General features: G+C 40.2%; 1 protein-coding gene across 3 annotated transcripts; it reads right to left on the bottom strand.

Moving 5' to 3' along the window:
* Window positions 1–19,363, bottom strand: LOC122768573 (ras-related protein Rap-1A-like). 3 transcript variants are annotated; one of them, XM_044024660.1, is made up of 8 exons: window positions 19,283–19,363; window positions 11,832–11,920; window positions 11,163–11,231; window positions 10,788–10,844; window positions 9,947–10,087; window positions 6,563–6,706; window positions 6,114–6,237; window positions 1–2,466 (listed from the first exon to the last, which is right to left on the bottom strand). In XM_044024660.1, the coding sequence occupies exons 2-7, from the start codon at window positions 11,886–11,888 to the stop codon at window positions 6,148–6,150; spliced, it is 558 nt and encodes a 185-aa protein (XP_043880595.1). In that variant the 5' UTR covers window positions 11,889–11,920; window positions 19,283–19,363; the 3' UTR covers window positions 1–2,466; window positions 6,114–6,147. The 3 variants fall into 3 exon arrangements, with proteins under 3 accessions (XP_043880595.1, XP_043880596.1, XP_043880597.1); XM_044024661.1 differs by having other exon boundaries at window positions 6,108–6,237; XM_044024662.1 differs by lacking the exon at window positions 19,283–19,363 and adding an exon at window positions 15,349–15,429.
* Between the last annotated feature and the right edge of the window lie 651 nt (window positions 19,364–20,014).

Below are 20,014 nucleotides of genomic sequence, written 5' to 3' on the forward strand. Positions count from 1 at the left end.
TTCAAAACTGAGGAAAAGTCTTTATTTTATAAACCAAACTATTAATGACATAAACTGAAGGTCATCTGTAGTCCTGTGATGTATATTATACTTCAACCAACATTAATATTTTGACTGCATAACACAGATCACAACATCTCAACATTGTCGTAAGAATCTTAGAAATTGCAACATTTAAAAAAGGACAAAACATGTTCCAAATAACAAACTCTAAAACACTTCCACACCTCTGTCAAATGCTCTGATACTACGGCTTACAAACTGTCCAGAGTTGTATCACAGCTGTCACCTAACGTCAGCTGGGATTGGCTCGAGCTCCTCCTGCTACCCTTTAAAAGATAAACGTGACACAGTGAATGAGTGAATGAATGGATGAATGATGTGAACGTTGCAAGTAGGAGAATACAGCATCTTCATTTAAACGTTGCATCATTTTTTGCTTTAAATGTGACTGCAATCTCAATTTTCAGTTTATACTGTAAAGTATAGAACACCTGTTTTTCAATATAGAATTTAAGGTGATGATAAACTCTCATTGAAGAAAAATCATAAAAAAAAATGCTCTGTACATAAATTAATGTTAAGTTATTGCCCCATTGAGCCACATTATGTAATTTACTGCTAGGGCTTAGATTCAGCGTGACAACTTCCCACAGGATGTGCAAAACATTTCTATTCACATACTGACCCCTAGTGGACAAATTTTGCAGTTTTCAAAATATTTGTGCTGTTAAATAATTATTAGCACAGCTTTTTTTCAAAAACATCCTAGTTTTTATTTTGGATCATTTAATTATTTGAATGAATCCACAAAAATCAACATAATCCAGTTCTTAACACTGTGACAACTCTGTGATAACTTTGCATATCCTTCTCCTTTGTGGGCATCAACAATCCTTTTTCTCATGTGACAACGTTTTAACTTGATTTTAAAAGTTTTGAACATTAGTGGTTTGTGCTATGGCTCGATGAAAAGGTCACTTCTTACTTTTTTTTGTGGAAGTAAAATCATGGAAGTTTTGCTGCTTAACAACACTAGGGAAATACTTTTAAAATGACAATGACATTTTCATGGGGGCCTAATAATTGTCCTCAACTGTATCTAACATAAGTCACACTACAAACAGTAACTGTCCTGTTGTTTCACATCTATTGAAACATGGCCAGACATGTGTCACTGTATACAGTAGAATCAACATCAATTAAATAAACGTGAGTTGACAAAATGTCCCAGTTCGCTTTGCAACCTGTGTAAAAAACACATTTTAATTCCACTCTTCTCAAATCAGTCAAATCTGCTTTGGATAACAGTTTAATTCACAAAAATACATTGACCAATATAATGAAAACGTACTAAAATGTACTTTAATAATCCATAAAGGCTGGAACATCGACAGAAAAACACAGGAAGCATTATTAGAGTTGGTTTAGTATAATATATTTCAGCTTCAAGAGACATAGAAATCAATCCTTATTTTTCCCCGTATTTCTTCTATAAAAAGGCCCATTTTTTTCTGAAGCATTATTATGCAAAAAATGGCATTAGAATATATTATGGGAGCTATGAAATCCCAGTGACTGAGTATAAAATTAAGTCACATCAAAGAGAGATATCTGCCAAAGAGAAGTCCATGAACAGGGCAAACAAAGAAAAACAAAAAACTGTAATAAAAATTATAATACATATTATAGACCTGGATCTATCATCACTGACATGATAAGCAGGGACAATAGGTGTATGGCTATAAAAAGAAATTCTCACTTTTTCACTTGATTTTACTTGAAAACATCTACACTTAATAACTGATGCATTTTTTTCATGCTGTTTTTGAAGAATATTTAGAATCGCACAACTAAAAAGAGGTCGACTTCCATGTCTTTCAAATACAATATTGAAAAAGATGAAAAATACTGAATCCAAGTTCCTAACATTGTTTTTCCTTCTGTAACGCTGTTATTTCTTTTTTTTTTATTAAACTGTCAACAAAAAAGAAAAAAAAGAAAAAAAAGAAAAATGGGGCTGCTCTCTGGCCATGTAGGCAGCTCATGGACACCTTTTTTTATACTTTCAGAGGCTTTGCTGCAATCTTATCATCATCATCATCATCAGTTTGTGGTGGGGTTTTTTTGTTGGTGCAGAAATGGAGACTGTCCGTTCAGGGTTCACTGAAACTGAGACACAGAGGAAGGTCCTCAAAGGCGAGAGACAACAGTCTTCTCTCTCATACTGTCTTTCTTTCCCTCTCTCTTTATTCTCTTCATATCTCTCTCTCTCTCTCTCTCTCTCTTTCTTTCTTTCTCTTGTGTAGATCATCCTCGTCTTTGATAGGAGCGGTTCAGTCAGCTGATTCACCGTTTATGGCTGATGGGAGGAAAAGGGCGGGCGGGCGGAGGAGTAGGTAAGATCGGGGCTGTTGGAATGCTGGCACGTTCCAATCAGGGCAACAGTTCTTCATTACAGCATTTCTGCAACACGGAGCAGAGGTTTAGGTTTCATTTCATGGGTCATCAATGCTCAGATTTAATCATCATTTTTGACTACCCTACGTATAAGCGCTTACTGCCCTCTAGTGGCCGTTTAATGACACTGCACCTGCTTGAACAATTCCCCTTAAGAGGAAAACATAGTGGAAAACAAAAATTCTGTGTTGAAAGCAAATTGTATATTAAAGATTAGGTAAAGTTTGTGCACTCTTACTCCAACTCAAAGCCTTAGGAATAAAACTGGTGAGACACCAACGCAAATAAATCTACAAGGCAATAAACCCGTTCACAGAGCTACACAAGTTTTCCTCACATGTTTCAAATACAGCTTAAAGAGACCTAACAGTATGGTTCCTCATTATTGAGCATCACCTGCTGTGTCGTCAGTCCAGGTCAGAGAGCAGAAATGAGGCCAGTGGTCAATGAGAGAGCTGAGCTCTGACGGGCTGCCGGAGTTCACAGTACAGGGATATTTCACTCTGATATTTTTACCAAAAAGGAATATATAGCAGTGTATATGTATGTGTATATATATATATATATATATATATATATATAAACAATATACAACAAGCTATTACAGAGACGCTTAAAGAGCACTGACTTCCTGCTCTCTGCGTACGTACAGTAATTACTCCTTTCCCACCTGTAAACAGTGTTCATGTCGACATCCAAAGTGTAATTTCGACTGGATCAAGTTACAATTTTACAAAGGCTGTTATGTATTTAACTTGCTGCCAAAGTGCTGTAAGGACAGTAGTTTAAGGGAAATAACACTGAAATCTCGTAGATACTGAGCTGCAGTGGACTATTTTTAGCACTCACAGGTTCAACTTGGTATCACAACAACCATTAGCTGGTCAAATATCACTCAATTACAGCAGCCATTTGAGTGTTTTAACTGATTAGGATGGGCATTATGCAACGATATAAGCGCTCACAACATGTGAGAATCTTTCCATCATTACCATAACTCCCACATGGCATGAATGTAGCAATGGTGCAGTCACTGTTAGTGCTGTCTTCACTCAGGACAACCCGTCTCCACTGCTTTTAGCTTCAGAAATAAAAGGTGTTGGACATTGAGTTGTCATTAAATCCCAAAAAATGGCCTCAGGTGTTTTTACCAACGGCAAAGTGTGAGGGCAGAGCACAGGACAAAGAGAAATGGAAGTAAAAGGTTTGTATTTATATAACACTATTCTAGTCTTGATGACCACTCAAAGCTGCTACTACAAACTACAGTTTTGCCATTCACACATTCACTCACACTTTTATACAGTGCATCTATGCGCCGCATCCAAGTGGGCAGAGAGGGCAACTGGGTTTTCTCAGAAGTTAAAGGTGGAGTTTTTATAGCTCAACTGACTCAGTGAAGTCATTTTGATTTGTAATAGCAGCAAAAGCACAGGTTCCATTAACATTGGGTATATAAGGGCCATGCTAATATACCTTTAACTTGTGTTCTTTAGTCAAAACGTTTACCATGAGAGAAAGCCTTTTAGAGAGGAATGCTCAGCAGGAGTAACATCAAGCTTTACATCTACATCAAAGTGCAAGGAAGAAAACCAGAGTCTATAAAGCGTAATGACAACATCAGGTGTCAGAGTGATAAAACAACATGTGGGCACTCCTGAGTCAAGAGTGTAAAATGAGGGGAAATGAGGCCACCTGTTGTTTTGTCTAAGCAAGCACATACAGAGTCAGGAGGATGTGAGTTTACTGAAATATGGAGTCAATTTTCCCTTTTTCAAATCCTTCAATACATCCAAACTAGTGAAATAGGAGTTCCTATACTGCCTTAAACTCTGGTCATTTCATCAGTGTATACAGTACAAATTAGATACTGACAGGCATAGTTCATGAGGTCAGCAAACTAGGTGGCCAAAGTGAAATGTCCCCTTAACTTTCACCCTGTCTCTCATTCAAAGCTAGCAATGCAATCTCTCCCTCTGTGGGACAATGAGGCTGTAATCCTGTTAGTGCTGGTTCACTGGGCTGGCGAGCATGTGAACGGGAGCGAGGTGGGACAGAACTCGCCCTGGGGTCTGTTGACAGAGGCCCCACTCTCACACACTCTGGACCTGTAGCTGTCCAAAAACATCTTCTGAGCCTATAATCATCCAAGGGAAACTCTCCAAAACCACAGCAGAAACATTCGTTCTCAAATTCATTTTTGTTCCATATCCGTGAAAGATGGTTTAAATCTGAACAGGTTATCTTAAGCCTGCCCCGCACTAGGGGATAATTGGCCAGATTTCGGTCCTGATCCGTCTTGACCGGATCATCTAGTCTGTGCTTTCTCAGGATTAAAACACTGAAGATAGGGTTACAAAGCTTGTCGTGTCTGTGGTCTCCCACGTTTTTAAAATCAAGACAGATTTGAAAATCCAGGCTTTATTGTGCATTAACTCTGACATAGAGTAATACCATGAGTATACATAAGAAGTGGGCACAGAATGTATGTTGCAAACAAAACCAGGTAGACCACTCTACAATGCTAATCCCAAGACACATATGCTTTACTATTTCTGGCTATTGAAAGGTAAAGTACCTAATTTCAATTTACTAATAAAAAAAAACACACACACACAACAAAAAAATGGCACTAGAACCTCCACATTGTTGAGCAGCAAGTCAACTCCTGCTGTAAATGAAGATGAATTATTTCATCGCATACATTAAATATCAGTAAAGGCTAATGAAAAATGAATAAACAAGCTGTTGAGAAGGATTTACTGGCACCAGCAGTCTGCTTTACTGAAAATGGCTTTTCACGACAAGCTTCTGACCACTAGAACTATAAATAATATTAAAACTATGGAACAGAGAATAAAACCAAAAGAAGGGACTCGGACTTTCCCAACGACAGATTGGGACTTCCTTAAAACTAGCTGTTAGCATCTGCTGAGTTTAGTCCAAACTAAAAATAAGCTCAAAGTTTTTAAAAAGGTGGGAATTGTAGCCTGCCCGAGAAACATTAGCTGAATGTACAAATGACCACAAAACATCAAAGTGTTTTTAAAAAGACGCACCCCACACCTACAGATAATGAACAAAACGCCCCAGATTGGTCATCAAATTACTTGGTTCCTCTTGTGACAATAGATTCAGTCAGTTTCACATGAAAAATGTAACACATTTCCATCACATCAGGAAAGCAAGTGGCACACACTTCCACACCAAACATACACACTACCAAATAAACTGTGTATTGTAAAAGAGACAAACGAATGAAAGTGGTAAGTCTGTGTCCACCAGCTGGCGGACAAATGCTTACAGTGGTGAAAATGGTCCATTTCAAGTCTTAAGACATAGCCACACATGCTAAACTAAAAGGAGCTGCAAATAAGCAAACACACAAATGCTCCTAAATGTAATTAAAGCTCTTCAACAGCTAACAAGCCGTTTTCAGACTCACATGCACACTGCCTGTCGGACAAACTTGGAAACCAAACTCAGGCTAACGAATGACAAACTACGACTGTTGAGTGTAGCATAACCTGAGATGAAAGAACAAAGCTATTACATAAAATTAAAAAATGTATGCATCATTACCTCATGATTACGGCTGCTACATTCAAATGCAGGACTAAAGTTACATGTTTGCTGATGACACGTACACACACCTGGCTCAGAGCTGCTGCAGGGGCTGGAGGGTCTTTAAAGCAGGACACAGTTGGATTTCTTTTTCGCCTTCTTCTTTTCCACTGGCGTTTTCCTATTTATCTGTCTGACCAGGTCATAGAAGATCTAAGAGACAAGAGACAAAAAAAGAGAACAAACCTTCAACATTGACACACAAAACACGCCTCTCCTCTTTTATTTAATCCTAAATTAACGCACCGTTTAAACTTTAGGCAATCATTTAGAGCTTCATTACTAAGTGGGGATGTGTTGCTGTTTAAACAGACCAGGTCTTACCTACATCGCTGATAAACCACACTTGTTAGTGCTGATGAAATTAGAGATGTCACAAATTACACAATTCCCTGAATGACTAAGACTATGGTTAAGGTAGTGCTGAGGACAGGATGTTTACAGTGTGGATAGGTTCCTAAGTGGTTTGTGTGCTCACATCGAGGACGTTGATCTTTGACTTAGCAGAGGACTCTAAAAAGGCACAGTGGTTCCACTGTCTGGCCAGGTTCTGGCCCTGCTCCTTCCCCACAACACGCTCGTCCTCCAAGTCACATTTGTTCCCCACCAGAATCATCGGCACCTGGAAATGAGCAAGAAAGAAAAAAGAGAGGCAATTTTGTAATGTGTTTTATGACTCCATTTCAATACGTTTTTTGAAAAAGAGGAACTGTATAATACAAAGAAGAAGACAAAAACATCCTTATGAAAATGCTAATGGTAAGTGAGTCTATAAAAATAACATTAATAGTGATAGTAGGGAGGAGGGGTGGAAAATGAGCATTAAAAATAGAAGATACTTCTAGGGGTTTTTTGGTACCAGTGACAAAACAATAGCCAGGCTTCAGTGCAAATATCAAAACCATACTGAAGATGCAAGTATGACCACATGAAGAATCACATAAAACACATTGTTCTCTACAAAAAAGAAGATCAAAAACTCCCCATGTATTACACTGAACGACTTTGTCTGCTCAACTTATGCTGAAGTAATGCATTAAAAACATCTGACAAAAAAAAAAAACTCTTTGAGGAAAAGTTTAGGCCTGACTGTCATACTGGGCAAAGCTGGGGCAGTGAGGGTGTCGGGATGCGGCTCATCCTGCCTGCTGTTTCCTGACTGGCTATCTAGGGAGCGTGTTGGCCCGGAGGAAGCCATGGCAGCCCCGCCCAGACGGGATAACATCGCTTTCCTTCCTGAATGTTTTCAAACATTTCATTTGGATTGCATGCTCTGGCTGCTCCCTGGAATTACATGATAGCATAAGATGGTAATAAGATGGTCATTTGTCGTGCAGTGTATTCTTATCTCTAAACAAGATTTAAAACAGGATACTTCTCCCATTTTAGTATTAATGTAGGTTTACAAGCTGTATTGTCTAGTGGAAAGCAAAGCTGAGGTAATGTATTTGTTGTGGGCCTGCAACAAAACAAAAGTCTTTGCATGGGAAATACAGCCTCCTCTAGACACCTCTGAGCCAGAAACGGCCTCTAGACATGTGTTGTGAACCTGGAAAAACTGAATATTTGGGAGCAGTATGGCAGAATCCTGACATGTGACAACTTGCTCAGTTAAGAGATTGTATTTGACAGGAGGTATGGCCACATTCCTACTGACAGGTTTTGAAGGTATAGGATGAATAAACCGTGGTCATTATTTTCCTTCTCTCGTCCACATACACACACTGAAGGTTGTGAGCAGATGACAGGAAACCGCAATGTTTAGATTAACCCAATGGAGGTTGCTGCTTGATGGTTGATGTCCAAACAAGCCGTTCAGTGGACTGCTGAACGGCATTTCTCCCCAGGGTCCAAAAAGAACCAATGGCATGCCCTCCAAACACAAACCTCTGGGCCAAGCTAGGATAAGAAGGATATAGAGAGGGATGGAAGGACGAAGGTATGCAGGGAAGGAAAAAATGTTCCGTGTCAGCAGCGCGCACACCGGGCAATCAGTGTTAGCTTTCTTTAAGAATCCACACACACAGCCCACAGAGAATCGGATCAGATGCTCCTCACATGCTACAGACAGGTCCTGTCTCGTTCACAATGGCATGCTCCAGAGTGGATTGCAGGGGAACACAGAATGTGGCAGTATAGATTAGCTTAAATGTTTGGAACAAGTTGCTCTCTAAGTGCTGCAGGGAGTCACAAGCATGGAGTCAGGCATTAGTGCCATCCTAGTCACACAGGCAGAGAGCGCGATCGGCCGGAAAAGTCACAAGACCTCTCTTACGTAAGAACTGTGGAAGGAAGTGAGAGGGGCTTTTAATAGTATGTAGTTTATTTGTTCTGTCTTAACTAATTATTTGAGGAAATGGAATATTACTTTACTGTGTTTACCGTCAGAAAATACTGGATTTAATTGAGCTTGGCAATATTCAGTGCCCCTGTACATTCTGACATCCAAGAAGTAAATGGAGCATGTCAAGGCTGAGAATGGGAAAAGCTGCGGTAGCAACTAGAGGTGTTTTACTCTGCAATAGCTTGAGAGCTTCTGTCCAAAAAATAAAGAAAACATCTTAGGTATTTCCTTTAGTTATGCATTCCTGCAAGGGGCAACCAAAGATAAACAGATGTTGTTTCAATCATATGATTAAATCACCACTGGACTGATAGCTGACCGAGTGAACAAAATAGCCAGATAAGCAAAACTGTTCAACGTTCTACATTCAGAAAGAGCAAACCGAGAAGAAAAGAAGTATCAACTGTTCTTTTTTTTGCATGTTGAGGAGCCAATGATCCTGCAATCCATCTGTTAGCCTGAGGCTAACCTCAGCTCCCTAACCACGGAGGCTCTAATGAAGTACCACAGCCTCAAACTCCAGTATGTTTCTGATGAACTGAGGCTTTCCTTGCACATCATCCTCGACAGTCCAATCACCCGCACCAAGTGCCAGACCACAGTGAGACCACGAGGCAGGCCATAGAGAAGAGGGGGGAGACACACAGCAACAGTGTAAAAAAGCAGAGGAGTATTCTGGCACTGAAAGGGAGAGAGGAAGAGAGGCAAGAGGATGACCAGTAAAAAGCTAAGACAGAAAAGATAAAGAAAGTATAAAAACTTCTACACCAAACTGAAGCCCCTCATAGATGGTTGACAGGGAACAGAGAGCAAGAGAGGAAACCATAAGAGAGAGGGTTATAGTAACATTCAGTTCCAGTGATCACCAAAAAAGGGCATCTTGGATTCTGCTGAAGCACTGCCCCACCAGAAATGGGTTGGAGGTTTTACTTTCTACAACAACCTTCACAATTTACTAGAGATACAGTAAACTGGAAACTGGAAATGGCTAAAAAAGTAGAAAAGCTGGGAAAACAACAAGATGACATATCTTCTACTTTATTGTATCTGTTACAGATACAAGCTGAAGAGCAGGCTTGAATGGGAAAACCCCAGTTTAAAATCTCCTACTGAGACAAAAATATTGCCCAACTTTCTGCTGGACTCTTGACTAAGTAGGGACCAATGCTGTGCTTCCAGATTAAGTAAATAAACCACAGGGACCTCCATAACGCTACCATTAGCTAATGATAGGCTACATACAACCCACAAGTGCTTTTCCTATTGTTTGCACTGTACTGACAATACAAGGAGTTACACCATGACACCATCTGCATTATGTTAGGGTAAGGCGAATTTGTAATCAGTGTTGTTATGGTGTCCATGGCAACAGTGTGTGATCAGATCACTGGACGATGTAGACGGCAGAAAACAGGGAAGTAAAGCTTATAAACTTTTTTTGTCAATGGGATCAACAACCTTATCAGCCATGATATATGTACAAACAAAATGAATGAAGTGTGCCAACTGTACACTTACATCCTCTGTGTCCTTTACTCGTAGAATCTGTTCTCTCAGGTCCTGGAGGTCGTTGAAGGTTGACTGTGCTGTGATGGAGTAAACCAGGGCGAACCCTTGGCCATTCTTCATGTACAAGTCCCTCATTGCTGTAAACTGTTCCTGAAAAAATGAAGAGGAAGAACTGGGCATTAGCTCTGCCATATACCTTCTGGTGTGATATTATCCATGTTCATGGCATGTAACAGGCAGTCAAGTTGGTGTGACCTGCTCTGGGGAACATACATGATATTTTGTAAACGTTGCAGTGTGAATATTTGCATTCATTGTATTTTAACAGCAAACTAAAAAATCACTTTGGGGTTTGGACCGTTTGTCACACACCACACAGATTTATCTAACTATTTGCAGATGCTTTAAAGGGTGAATGATTATTTGAGAAACTCTGATGATTACTTGCAGGCCTACATGATGCTGGAAAAAAAAATAGCGCAGTACAGTTGTTGAATCTCCGTCTAGGTTTTTCATAGCACTGCACAGGACTACATGATAATATGACACAGATCTGCCTGTAGCAAGTATTATATTCATAACGCACTACAACATCGAGGTAGCACAGTTCTCCTGTGTTAGGAGAAGGAATGGACGCAGCCTGGATGCAGCTCGGTTAATAAATGCAATGCAGTGCAGTGCAGTTTCCGTTCTCGTCTACCACAGAAACAAACTTTTTCATATATTTATATCTCATTAAGAGTTATTTCTTTGACTCAGCCATGTTTCCTGTAACACAAGTGTTTCTATCTTCTACAATGTCAAAAAGCCAGGTACAGACAAGCCTTTCAATGGAGAAATGTTCACTTACTGTGCCTGCTGTGTCAAGAATTTCAAGCATACATTGCTGCCCATCTACCTCCACTTGCTAGAAAAAAAGAAAAAGTTAAAAAGAAACATGAAATTAAGTCATCACATCATATTCCATGTCTTATATCGTGTACCATGTTATTTTATACACACAATTAACACAGAAAAAAACATTAACACAGGGAGAACAAATCATTACAAGACCGAATGTAAGTAAAAGCCGAAAAATCAGGAAAGAGAGAGGAAAGGAGAGGGAGATACATTAGCGAAAACCAGACGACAATATCATGACGTGAGCTTGCAGAGCAGCTGCTAACAATCAGCTCATTCCAGGCCAGCGCTCACTGCCTCACCCCTGCTCTCACAGGACACTCACCTTTCTGTACGAGTCTTCTATTGTCGGGTCATATTTTTCCACAAAGATTCCCTGTACAAACTGAACTGTCTGTAAGAGAACAGAGAAATCTGCCATCAGCTCATTGTGACCTCTCCAGCCACAAAGAGTGACACATCCGGATTGTTGTAATGCTTTCTAGCTTATTCAAAGTAGGAGGACATCTGGAATGGTATGTTCAAGAAATTCACGGGTTGCAGAAAGTTACAGTGCATTCATTTATCGTCAAGTGTGACTATATGCAAATGAGAGGGCCTAAGCTATATACTGTAAAGCAGTGTGCTGCTTAGTGACAGGTTTACATTAGGAGGGTCACACAACAACAACATCTTAAGGTGAAAATAGGTCAAACTGTCAGATTATCTCGTCTTTGACACCAGATCGATAAACATTTGAGGTCTGAACTATTTAAAACCCTATCGTGGAAAGCTAAATTGTTATGTCAGCAAACATACAAAGAAATGGATAGGAAGTACATTATGGCAAATATTTTAGAAGAAGAATATTCAACTTCATAGTTTGCTTTCTTACCATTCACTCCTCTCCAAAAGGTAACAAAATATTTTGCCCTGTGATTAATGACTACCTGAGAGTCTTTAGGAAACACACTGTAGAGGAGTCTGAGAGAGGGAGGAGAGAGTAAATACTCACCAGAGCAGACTTGCCCACACCTCCAGAGCCTAAAACCACTAGCTTGTATTCACGCATGGCGGGATTGTTTCACCGGACAGCCCAACAGTCTGCAGAGGACAAACAGAGAGAAGCAAAAATGATTTGACGAGTGAGAAATGTGTGTAAAGACAGTGAGACAACGCTAAAAACAAACAAGGGCTACTCAAAGAGACTTTCTTTTCAGGGAAAACAAAGGAATTTTCTAAGGCTGGTCACCAAGTTTTTCCACTCTAGAAAGGAGGGATTCTAGTCATTCCTGGAAGTAATGGACAAGACGCAGCACAACAATAGAGGGAACACCCATAATCGAAGCTGCTTCAGGGTGGAGGAGGTGAAGAGTATGTGACCCTTCTCTAACACAAACCAGCTGTGATGTGCATATGACTGAAGAGGGAACTGAGGGGGAGATAGCACATGGATCTGGCAGATATTCCTACTAATGACACAATCATTTGGCTTTTACACACCAAAACCCACCCTGCTGACAGACTTTTAGTCACCCAGTCATTTTAAATATTGTGGTACAACAATATGGAGTCAGCCGTTTTGTGGAAAAGGGAAGAGGTGACTGCATTTGAAAGGAAACTGAGAAGAGATAGACAGGTTCTGACTCATTGACACAGATAGTGGAGGAAAGTCATTTGAGTTTGCCAACTGGGTCAGTATAAGCTGGACAACGGATAACAAGAGACACCCAAAGGTTTATTTGTAGTTGGAATAAAAAGGGGGGATTCCAGATTCACCTGAGCTGACTTCATACCATCAGTTGTTTTCAAAAGACATTTTTCTACAATACAATTCCCTTGTATTACCTTAATTTAGGCAAACTGCCATTGCCTAAATTGTCACACCATTTTTTTTCACACTTGCCTTGTCATGACATAAACTATGTCAGACTTAGTGTTTTGCACCACTGCTTCATTGTATGGCTGTGCACTGCCTTCTTTGCTCGCTCTCAGCTGCTCAATCGACTGCTTGGTCTCTGTCTCACCATCCATTTCTCAATTGGTAGCATGGGGAGAAACAAAGCCAATCAGAACATCCATAAATCTTTCACTGTCCTAGCAGACAGACACATCTTGTCATGGTTTCAGCTGTTGCTTTGGGGGTACTTGTGCAACTCATCATTAAGCTCTGTTGTACAAAGGAGAGAACCAACATGTAAGTGCTATTCCCAAACTTTCTTCAGGAAAACATGGAACAATTTAAAAACCATAGTTTATACAAGCCAAGAAACTAGTGGCTCTTGTTTTAATGAAACTTAGTGCGGAAAATGAGAAATACTTTTGGGTCATTGGTTGAAAAGTGCAGCTGCTTGGCATCAAAACTGAGTGGAAAATCACAGGGGGCCTTTTTGTGAAATTCAGGTCTGAAAAGAAGACAACAGAGGCATGCTTGATTATCAACCCTTTTGCAAACCACCAAAAGCTAATCGTCGGTTACCATTGGAAGCAGATGATCACCTCCTACACTGTTCTTATTACAGCCTACTCCATTAAAAATACACAGGGGAGGTAGAAAAAGGACCTCCAACTTCAACCACAAGGAATGACCATGTACGATATGAAGCGGACTGAATAATTCACATTCACTAATCCTCATTGCACAAGAAGTTCTTCTTGCACGATTAGGGAGGAGTCACTGGAAGGAGAAGGTTCTCACAATACACTACACTCATGTAAACAGAACAGAGTACAAGTCAAGTGCATGCACAGTCTCTCGAATACAATGTCATATAGACAATGTCAGACTCAGGTTTAGGGTAGGTTTCACTAGTCTGCTCTGTGCACATATGTTTCTTGTATGGACACTGGACTAACCCCTGATAAGACACAGAACATCAGGATACATTTTTGTAGCAGTGGCTCTTAGGCCCTGTACACATGGAAACTTTTTCTTCATCCACAGGAATCCCCCTTTAAAAAAGTGCAAAGTTGTTGTTGTTTTTTAATAAAGTTTTATTTGAACGACTATACATTACAATTATACAATCACAGAAACAAAGACAGAATGAACCAAGCCAGGGGAAAAGAAGGACATAAAAAACGTTGACAGATTTACCTAGACCTAGACTCATTTTCAGGTTTCAGTCCCTTAGATTATTACAGTATGTGACTGCTACACAAGGTCTTTCTGAAGAACATATGCTTCTTCAGAGACTGCAATCTTTAAAATCCTCAAAGACAAACACAATATTTAATTTTTTCCCAAAAACCACCTAAATATTTTACATAAGAGGATCAGTTGCCTTTATTTGACAGGACAAATAAGCATTAAATAGGGTGACAGAAGATGGGCTGACACAAGTAGTAAAACACTGTGCCCTCCAACTTTTCCACTTTAGCAATCAATCAACTGGGGGAACAAAAAAAAGGTCAGTGATGAGTTGTCTCCAAAGTAAATTTATGACACAACACTGCTTCAAAGGCTGTTGGGCTTATGTGAATAGGATAGGAATTCACATAAGTGAAGAAAATATTATTAAATACAATAAGGTGGTTATAATGTCTTATTTACATTGCCAACGCACTATGTGCATTCACTATAGTGTCAGATACAACTTCCACTAAAACATAAGTTAGCCAGTTAATTTCCCCGAAATTGATTAAAAAAAATTGTCTTTTAGTAGTTAGCCATGAAGGAATCAATTTTGCCTAAAATGAAACAGGCAATTCAATTTAAGCACAGTAGGGGGAAAGCACAACCTCTAATTTGTCACTAAATGCTCTTGGTAACTTCTGTAGACACCAACTGGAGAACATCTCACCATCTTTGGCCAACAGCTGACCAGGAATAGGTTGGCTGGCTTATTAAAAAGTGACCATGCATATGTGCATTGACTTCGGGACCTACAATCTTGCTGGCACTGGGGACAGCTTGGAGAGAGCTTATACTGTGTGCATCATGCAGGCTATTGGTCAGAACCTCATGTAGTCCCACTACAAAAAACTTGACCTATCCCATAAAAACACAATATCTGTTCCAATCCCTACACTTGAGTAGGAGTGAAGGACAACATTTCTCAGCTCAAAAATCACAGTCCTCAAAGCAGATGACATTATTGATCAAGACCTCAACAAGCTCTGCTTAATATTCAATTAGTGAACAATACCTTCCTCTTCTGAATCCCTTTCTTTAGGAAATGTTCCATCATGACATTCTCTCATACAAAGAACTAGGGACATGACTGAAACCATTTAACACTCTCCAACCAGGAACACTAAAAACAATTCTGCGCTACAACTCGCCTGCCTACACACTCACAGTGAACACCAACACACACAAAACACACAAGGCCATTTAAGGACATCTCCCTTTAACACCAAACCTCTCACCGTTTCCACTGCCTTGGACTACACACTTCATTCTCATCAAAACAAACACAAACACACTGCGGCCAATCCTCTGCTCTTGTAGTAACCCTAGCAAATAAGGAGTGAGGGAAAGCCACATGCCACAGACACATGCAGCACCATGACATCACTGACTCACTCACCCTCTACAGCAAAAAGTATGTATCCATCTAAGGCTGGAAATTGGACGAGGTGGTGCTGCGAGAATATGCAGCAAATGTCTGCATCAATGACAAAACTCAAGCTAGAAGAGAGGAGATGATACCATCACTAAACTGCAACATTCAGGAGCCATCAATTCCTGAAGCTGTCATAGAAACTGACTCAGCAAGTTGTATGATTGACAGCTGCCCTCTGTATCTCCTACACTGTGCGGATGGCAAAAATGCACGCATCCGCTGGTCGAAGCTAGCAGCACAACAACAACTCTTGTTGGTATCTTATTAGCGTCCATGTTTGTTGACTCACATACAATTACATAAGCCAAACAGTTAAAAGACGAATGGGTTGAGGGTCAGGTGTAGAAAGAAAAAAGAAACACGGTGAGATAATAAGTAGTGTTCTGGTAGAGTGTTCTCAAATGCTGATAAGCTCCCAGTTACTCATTACCTCAAACAAAACCACACATTTAGCATGGAAAACCCACTAACATTAGGAGAAAACCAGATGCCACTGACAGCAGAAAACCTGAAACCTGAAGTGAAGAAGATGGAGTGGTGATGCTATACATTAAAGACAACTAACTTAAGACTTCATTCATTGCCTAGCATTATATCACGCTCATGAGAGTCACAGGGCCACTAGAGACAATCCCAGCTGACACAGGGCGAAAGGCCAGGTAAACCCCAGACAGTTCCATCGCAGAGCAAACAACACTGAAACAACCACTCACTCACACATTCACTCATCTTCAACCACGTTATTCTCCACATGAAGGTCGCGGATGGCACTGGTTCAAATCCCAGCTAGGGCAAAAGGCAGAATACACCATGGTCAGGTCGCCAGTCCATCACAGGGCCACATGGAGACAAACAACCATTCAATCCTTCACTCATGCCTACGGTTAATACCCGGAGAACCTGTAAGTTCCATACTCTGTTGGACTGGGTCTTGTTTCCTTTGAAGAACTATGGTATTTGATAAGTTACAGGTACAGTCTGATCTATAGGAACTGTCTCAATTTTTTCAGTAAAGTAGTGAGCATGTATCAATTTGAGCTTCAAATCTAAAATGTGTCTACAAAAAAATATTCAGTGCAAATTAATGTTTCATAGAAATATATCTCAAAGTCAATAATAGGGCTGAACAATTATCGAAATTTTATCGAAATCGCAATACAGTTTACTGCAATCGCAGGAGACACAATATTTGTTCGAGCCAAAATGTGTGTCAAAATATCATTTTAAATTAATTATTATTACACACCTTATTCTACAGACTGAAGAGAACATCTTCGTTTCTCACAGAGCTGCACAAATATCACACACTAATCCTTTTAAATGTTTTTTTATGGAAATGAGAATAATGACATAAAAATTACCGTTCCCTCTGATATCGCAATCACATTTATTGTCAATACAAATGCAAGTAGATATTTATTCAAAATCGTTCAGCCCTAGTCAATAATTAACTCAAATTATACTAAATAAAATAACTTTTTTACTTTACACTGTATATGAAATATATGTATATGAAGCTCCATATTTTTCTCAGGTCAAATTGTATTGCACGATCAACAGGCCTGTGGTGCCCAAACAAAAAAGAGCAGTCATTTAAATTAACTTAAACAATACCAATAAAACAGAGTAATTTACCTGTGATTAGTGCCAGACTAACTCTTCTCAGGAAACACACTGGGCAATTAGGAATTTACAAGCCAGTACATTAAAGTGGCAACTACAAAACTGTTTTTGTATGTTCTTAATGTGTAATAAGTTCAACACTTCATTAACAGCAATCTGAGAATCAAGACTTCATAGAAATGAAGATTTTCACATCTTTTCAAGGGAAAAGATTATGACTGCAGTTGTCAGACTTTGTGCTATCTGCTCAGTTCTTGCCTTACTTTTCTGGCCAATCACAGCCTTGAATTAACCAATGAGTCAGAACAAGAGTGCAATTCGGCACACAAAAGTTTGCTGACTTAATTATGACAAAGATCTGTAACTGACAAACACCATCAGCCGAAAGCATCTGTGTTGCAGGGGCCTTGACCTGTAACCACATCCTCTTTCCAAAGCGCAAGAAGGCTTCAAGCTGATAGGATAGAACAGGAGTAGTTGCCCACAAAAATAGCCTCTTCCAGTCTCTGTTCCTGTTCAAGACTCCAGACAGCAGGCTTGTATAGAAGATAGGGGTGGGTGGGTTAAATATCTCATCATCAAAACCTGAACTGTGTAGAGGGCACATGGTGAAGCAAATGTGTCACTTTTATTAGCATTGGAGATAGCCAACTGCAGATTTCACTCTTTCACTCACAGATTTGTCTTTGGCATGAATCTACAATATATACCTTCACCAAGGATATTGTATGGCTGCATCTGTCCGTCTGTCTGAGAGCAGCATAACGTAAAAAAAGTAGAGGATTGATTGGATCACATTTTTTTTGCGCAAGGCCAGGCGGAGGCTCTTTGAGTGCTTTCTCCAGTTTCTATAAGATTCTGGATATATGATCACACAAGCTAAAGTAAAAGTATGAGGGACAAACAGTGGGGATAAGATGGCTAGGCCTACAACAACATTTAAAGCAATCACCACAGCCAGCTGTGGTAGTGTTTGCTTCAAGTTATGCTACAAAACAAAGTAAAAGGTGTGCACAATCCACTGTCACAACAGTGCTTTCTCTTTAACTCTGGCAAGGATGCTTTGATTTCAGCTGCTTTTATCTGTCTATCTCGGTGCAGAGTAACTCAAAAAGTGAAGATGTAGGTTACTTCCAAAGAAAGAAATAATTATATTTTGGTGGGGGTTTTCACTGAAACAGAACAGCTTGCAAAATAGGGAGTGCCAACAGCGTTGGAGGTTTGAGCTCTCAGGGTGCTTTCTCGCAGTGTGTAATGCCTCCCATCCAAACTCAACTGGAATAATCAATTCATGACAAAGACTTCTGGAGTCAACATTTGAAGGTAAAAACATGCTATGCCCTACCTTTCAAGAACTGTGGGTGCCCTGCTGTGATCATTTAAAAAAAGGATACCGAGTACACACCTTTCCTGTAAAACAACACTCTGCAGCAGAAATAACCTGTAACCGGCAGAGGGGGAAGCTTGGAGCCAGACATCAGAAAGAAATCTGAGCTCTTAGGGTTGTCTCACAGTGAATCTACTTAATTTGCTTATGGCAGCAGCATATGTTTATCACTCCGGGTCATGCTAAGTCCCTGCAATCTGCGGCTACGACTACACCACAGAGCAGTAATCAACAGTCCGTGGATGCGAATTACAACCGTGGCTTCTCTGAAATTAATTAAACTGTTCAAATCATAATCCCGTGTAAAGATAATAAAATACCACGAGCTATAATCCATACAAGTGAGGCCAGCATCTGTTTATAGACAATCCACTTACATGGCAACATCAACACTAAGTCCCGTTATCAAGCCAGTTAGCAAAATGCTGCTAACTAGCTAGCTTTAAGTGCCTGCGACGGGCCGACGCTTCACAAACCGCTAGCGGCGGCTCCTTAGCAGGCGAGCTAGCTTAGCCACACATTCCTGTCCAAGATGTGTGATCGAAACACATATTTGTGGTCAGCAACCACACAATCACTCTCATTTCACCACTGTAATATCAATGGACCAGGCGAGGGTTTTAGAGGAGTCCGCATTCCTGTGCTAATCGCTCGCCACAGACACAACCGTTTTGCTAACGCTACCTGCCCTTCCGCCTGGCCTTGACTAAAATGGGAGTGCTAACTCCCGTTTTTTTTACTGGGGAACAATTTTTCTAATTAACCCGAGAAATAAAACGCACGTCGCTCGCACTGTCGCATCTGCTGACTATCCGGCAGGTGTCGGCGCTACGTGCTTAGTTATTAGACGGCAGATAACCGGTAGTAAAGTTTGGTATTTGCACTCACCGTTCCTCGCTCGCTGTCTCTCGCCGCTCCGCAAGTGTCAGTTTGCCTCTGGCCTGAGTGTGTGCGTGCGTGTGTGAGTGAGTGAGTGTGAATGTGTGCGCGCGCACAGACGTCACTCCCAGTCCCACTATTTCCCATTTTCTTAAAAGGGCATAACTACACATGATGGGCCTCACGACCCGCACTATTTGCAGAATAACGGGCTGCTTTAATGAGAGACAATTAGAGTATTAAATCACATACACATGGAAATATGTTCCGTTATAAGTGATGCATTTCAAATGAGGTGCACATTTATTCCAGGATTTAAGGGATTAATCGAGTAATGTTGTTTCTATTATTGTACATGCACATGCAATGTAGAGAAAACATAACATCATATGCCACATTCACATATATCGTGTGACATAAGTACTGTGAAACATTTTGTGCAGAGACTTTGACATTATTACTCCTTCCCTTACTTATTTAGCAGTTTCTAAAAGTTGGAAACAGGAACAGCACAAACACCTGGTCAAGTTCAAACCATAGGAATAAGAATGGTGAAGAAAGATGATTCAAGTGACTCTGCTGATCTGACTCTTTCAAAAACTGTTGATCGTCACACACACAATCATCTCTAAAAATGAAGGAAAATGGTCAAAGAAATAGAAAATATCCAGTGAGCAGCAGGTCTTGTTGATGGAAGAGGTCAGAGGAAAATGTCCAGACTTAGACAGCAACTCAAAATTA

This window comes from Solea senegalensis, linkage group LG4, assembly GCF_019176455.1.
Source record: "Solea senegalensis isolate Sse05_10M linkage group LG4, IFAPA_SoseM_1, whole genome shotgun sequence".
Lineage (NCBI taxonomy): Eukaryota > Metazoa > Chordata > Actinopteri > Pleuronectiformes > Soleidae > Solea > Solea senegalensis.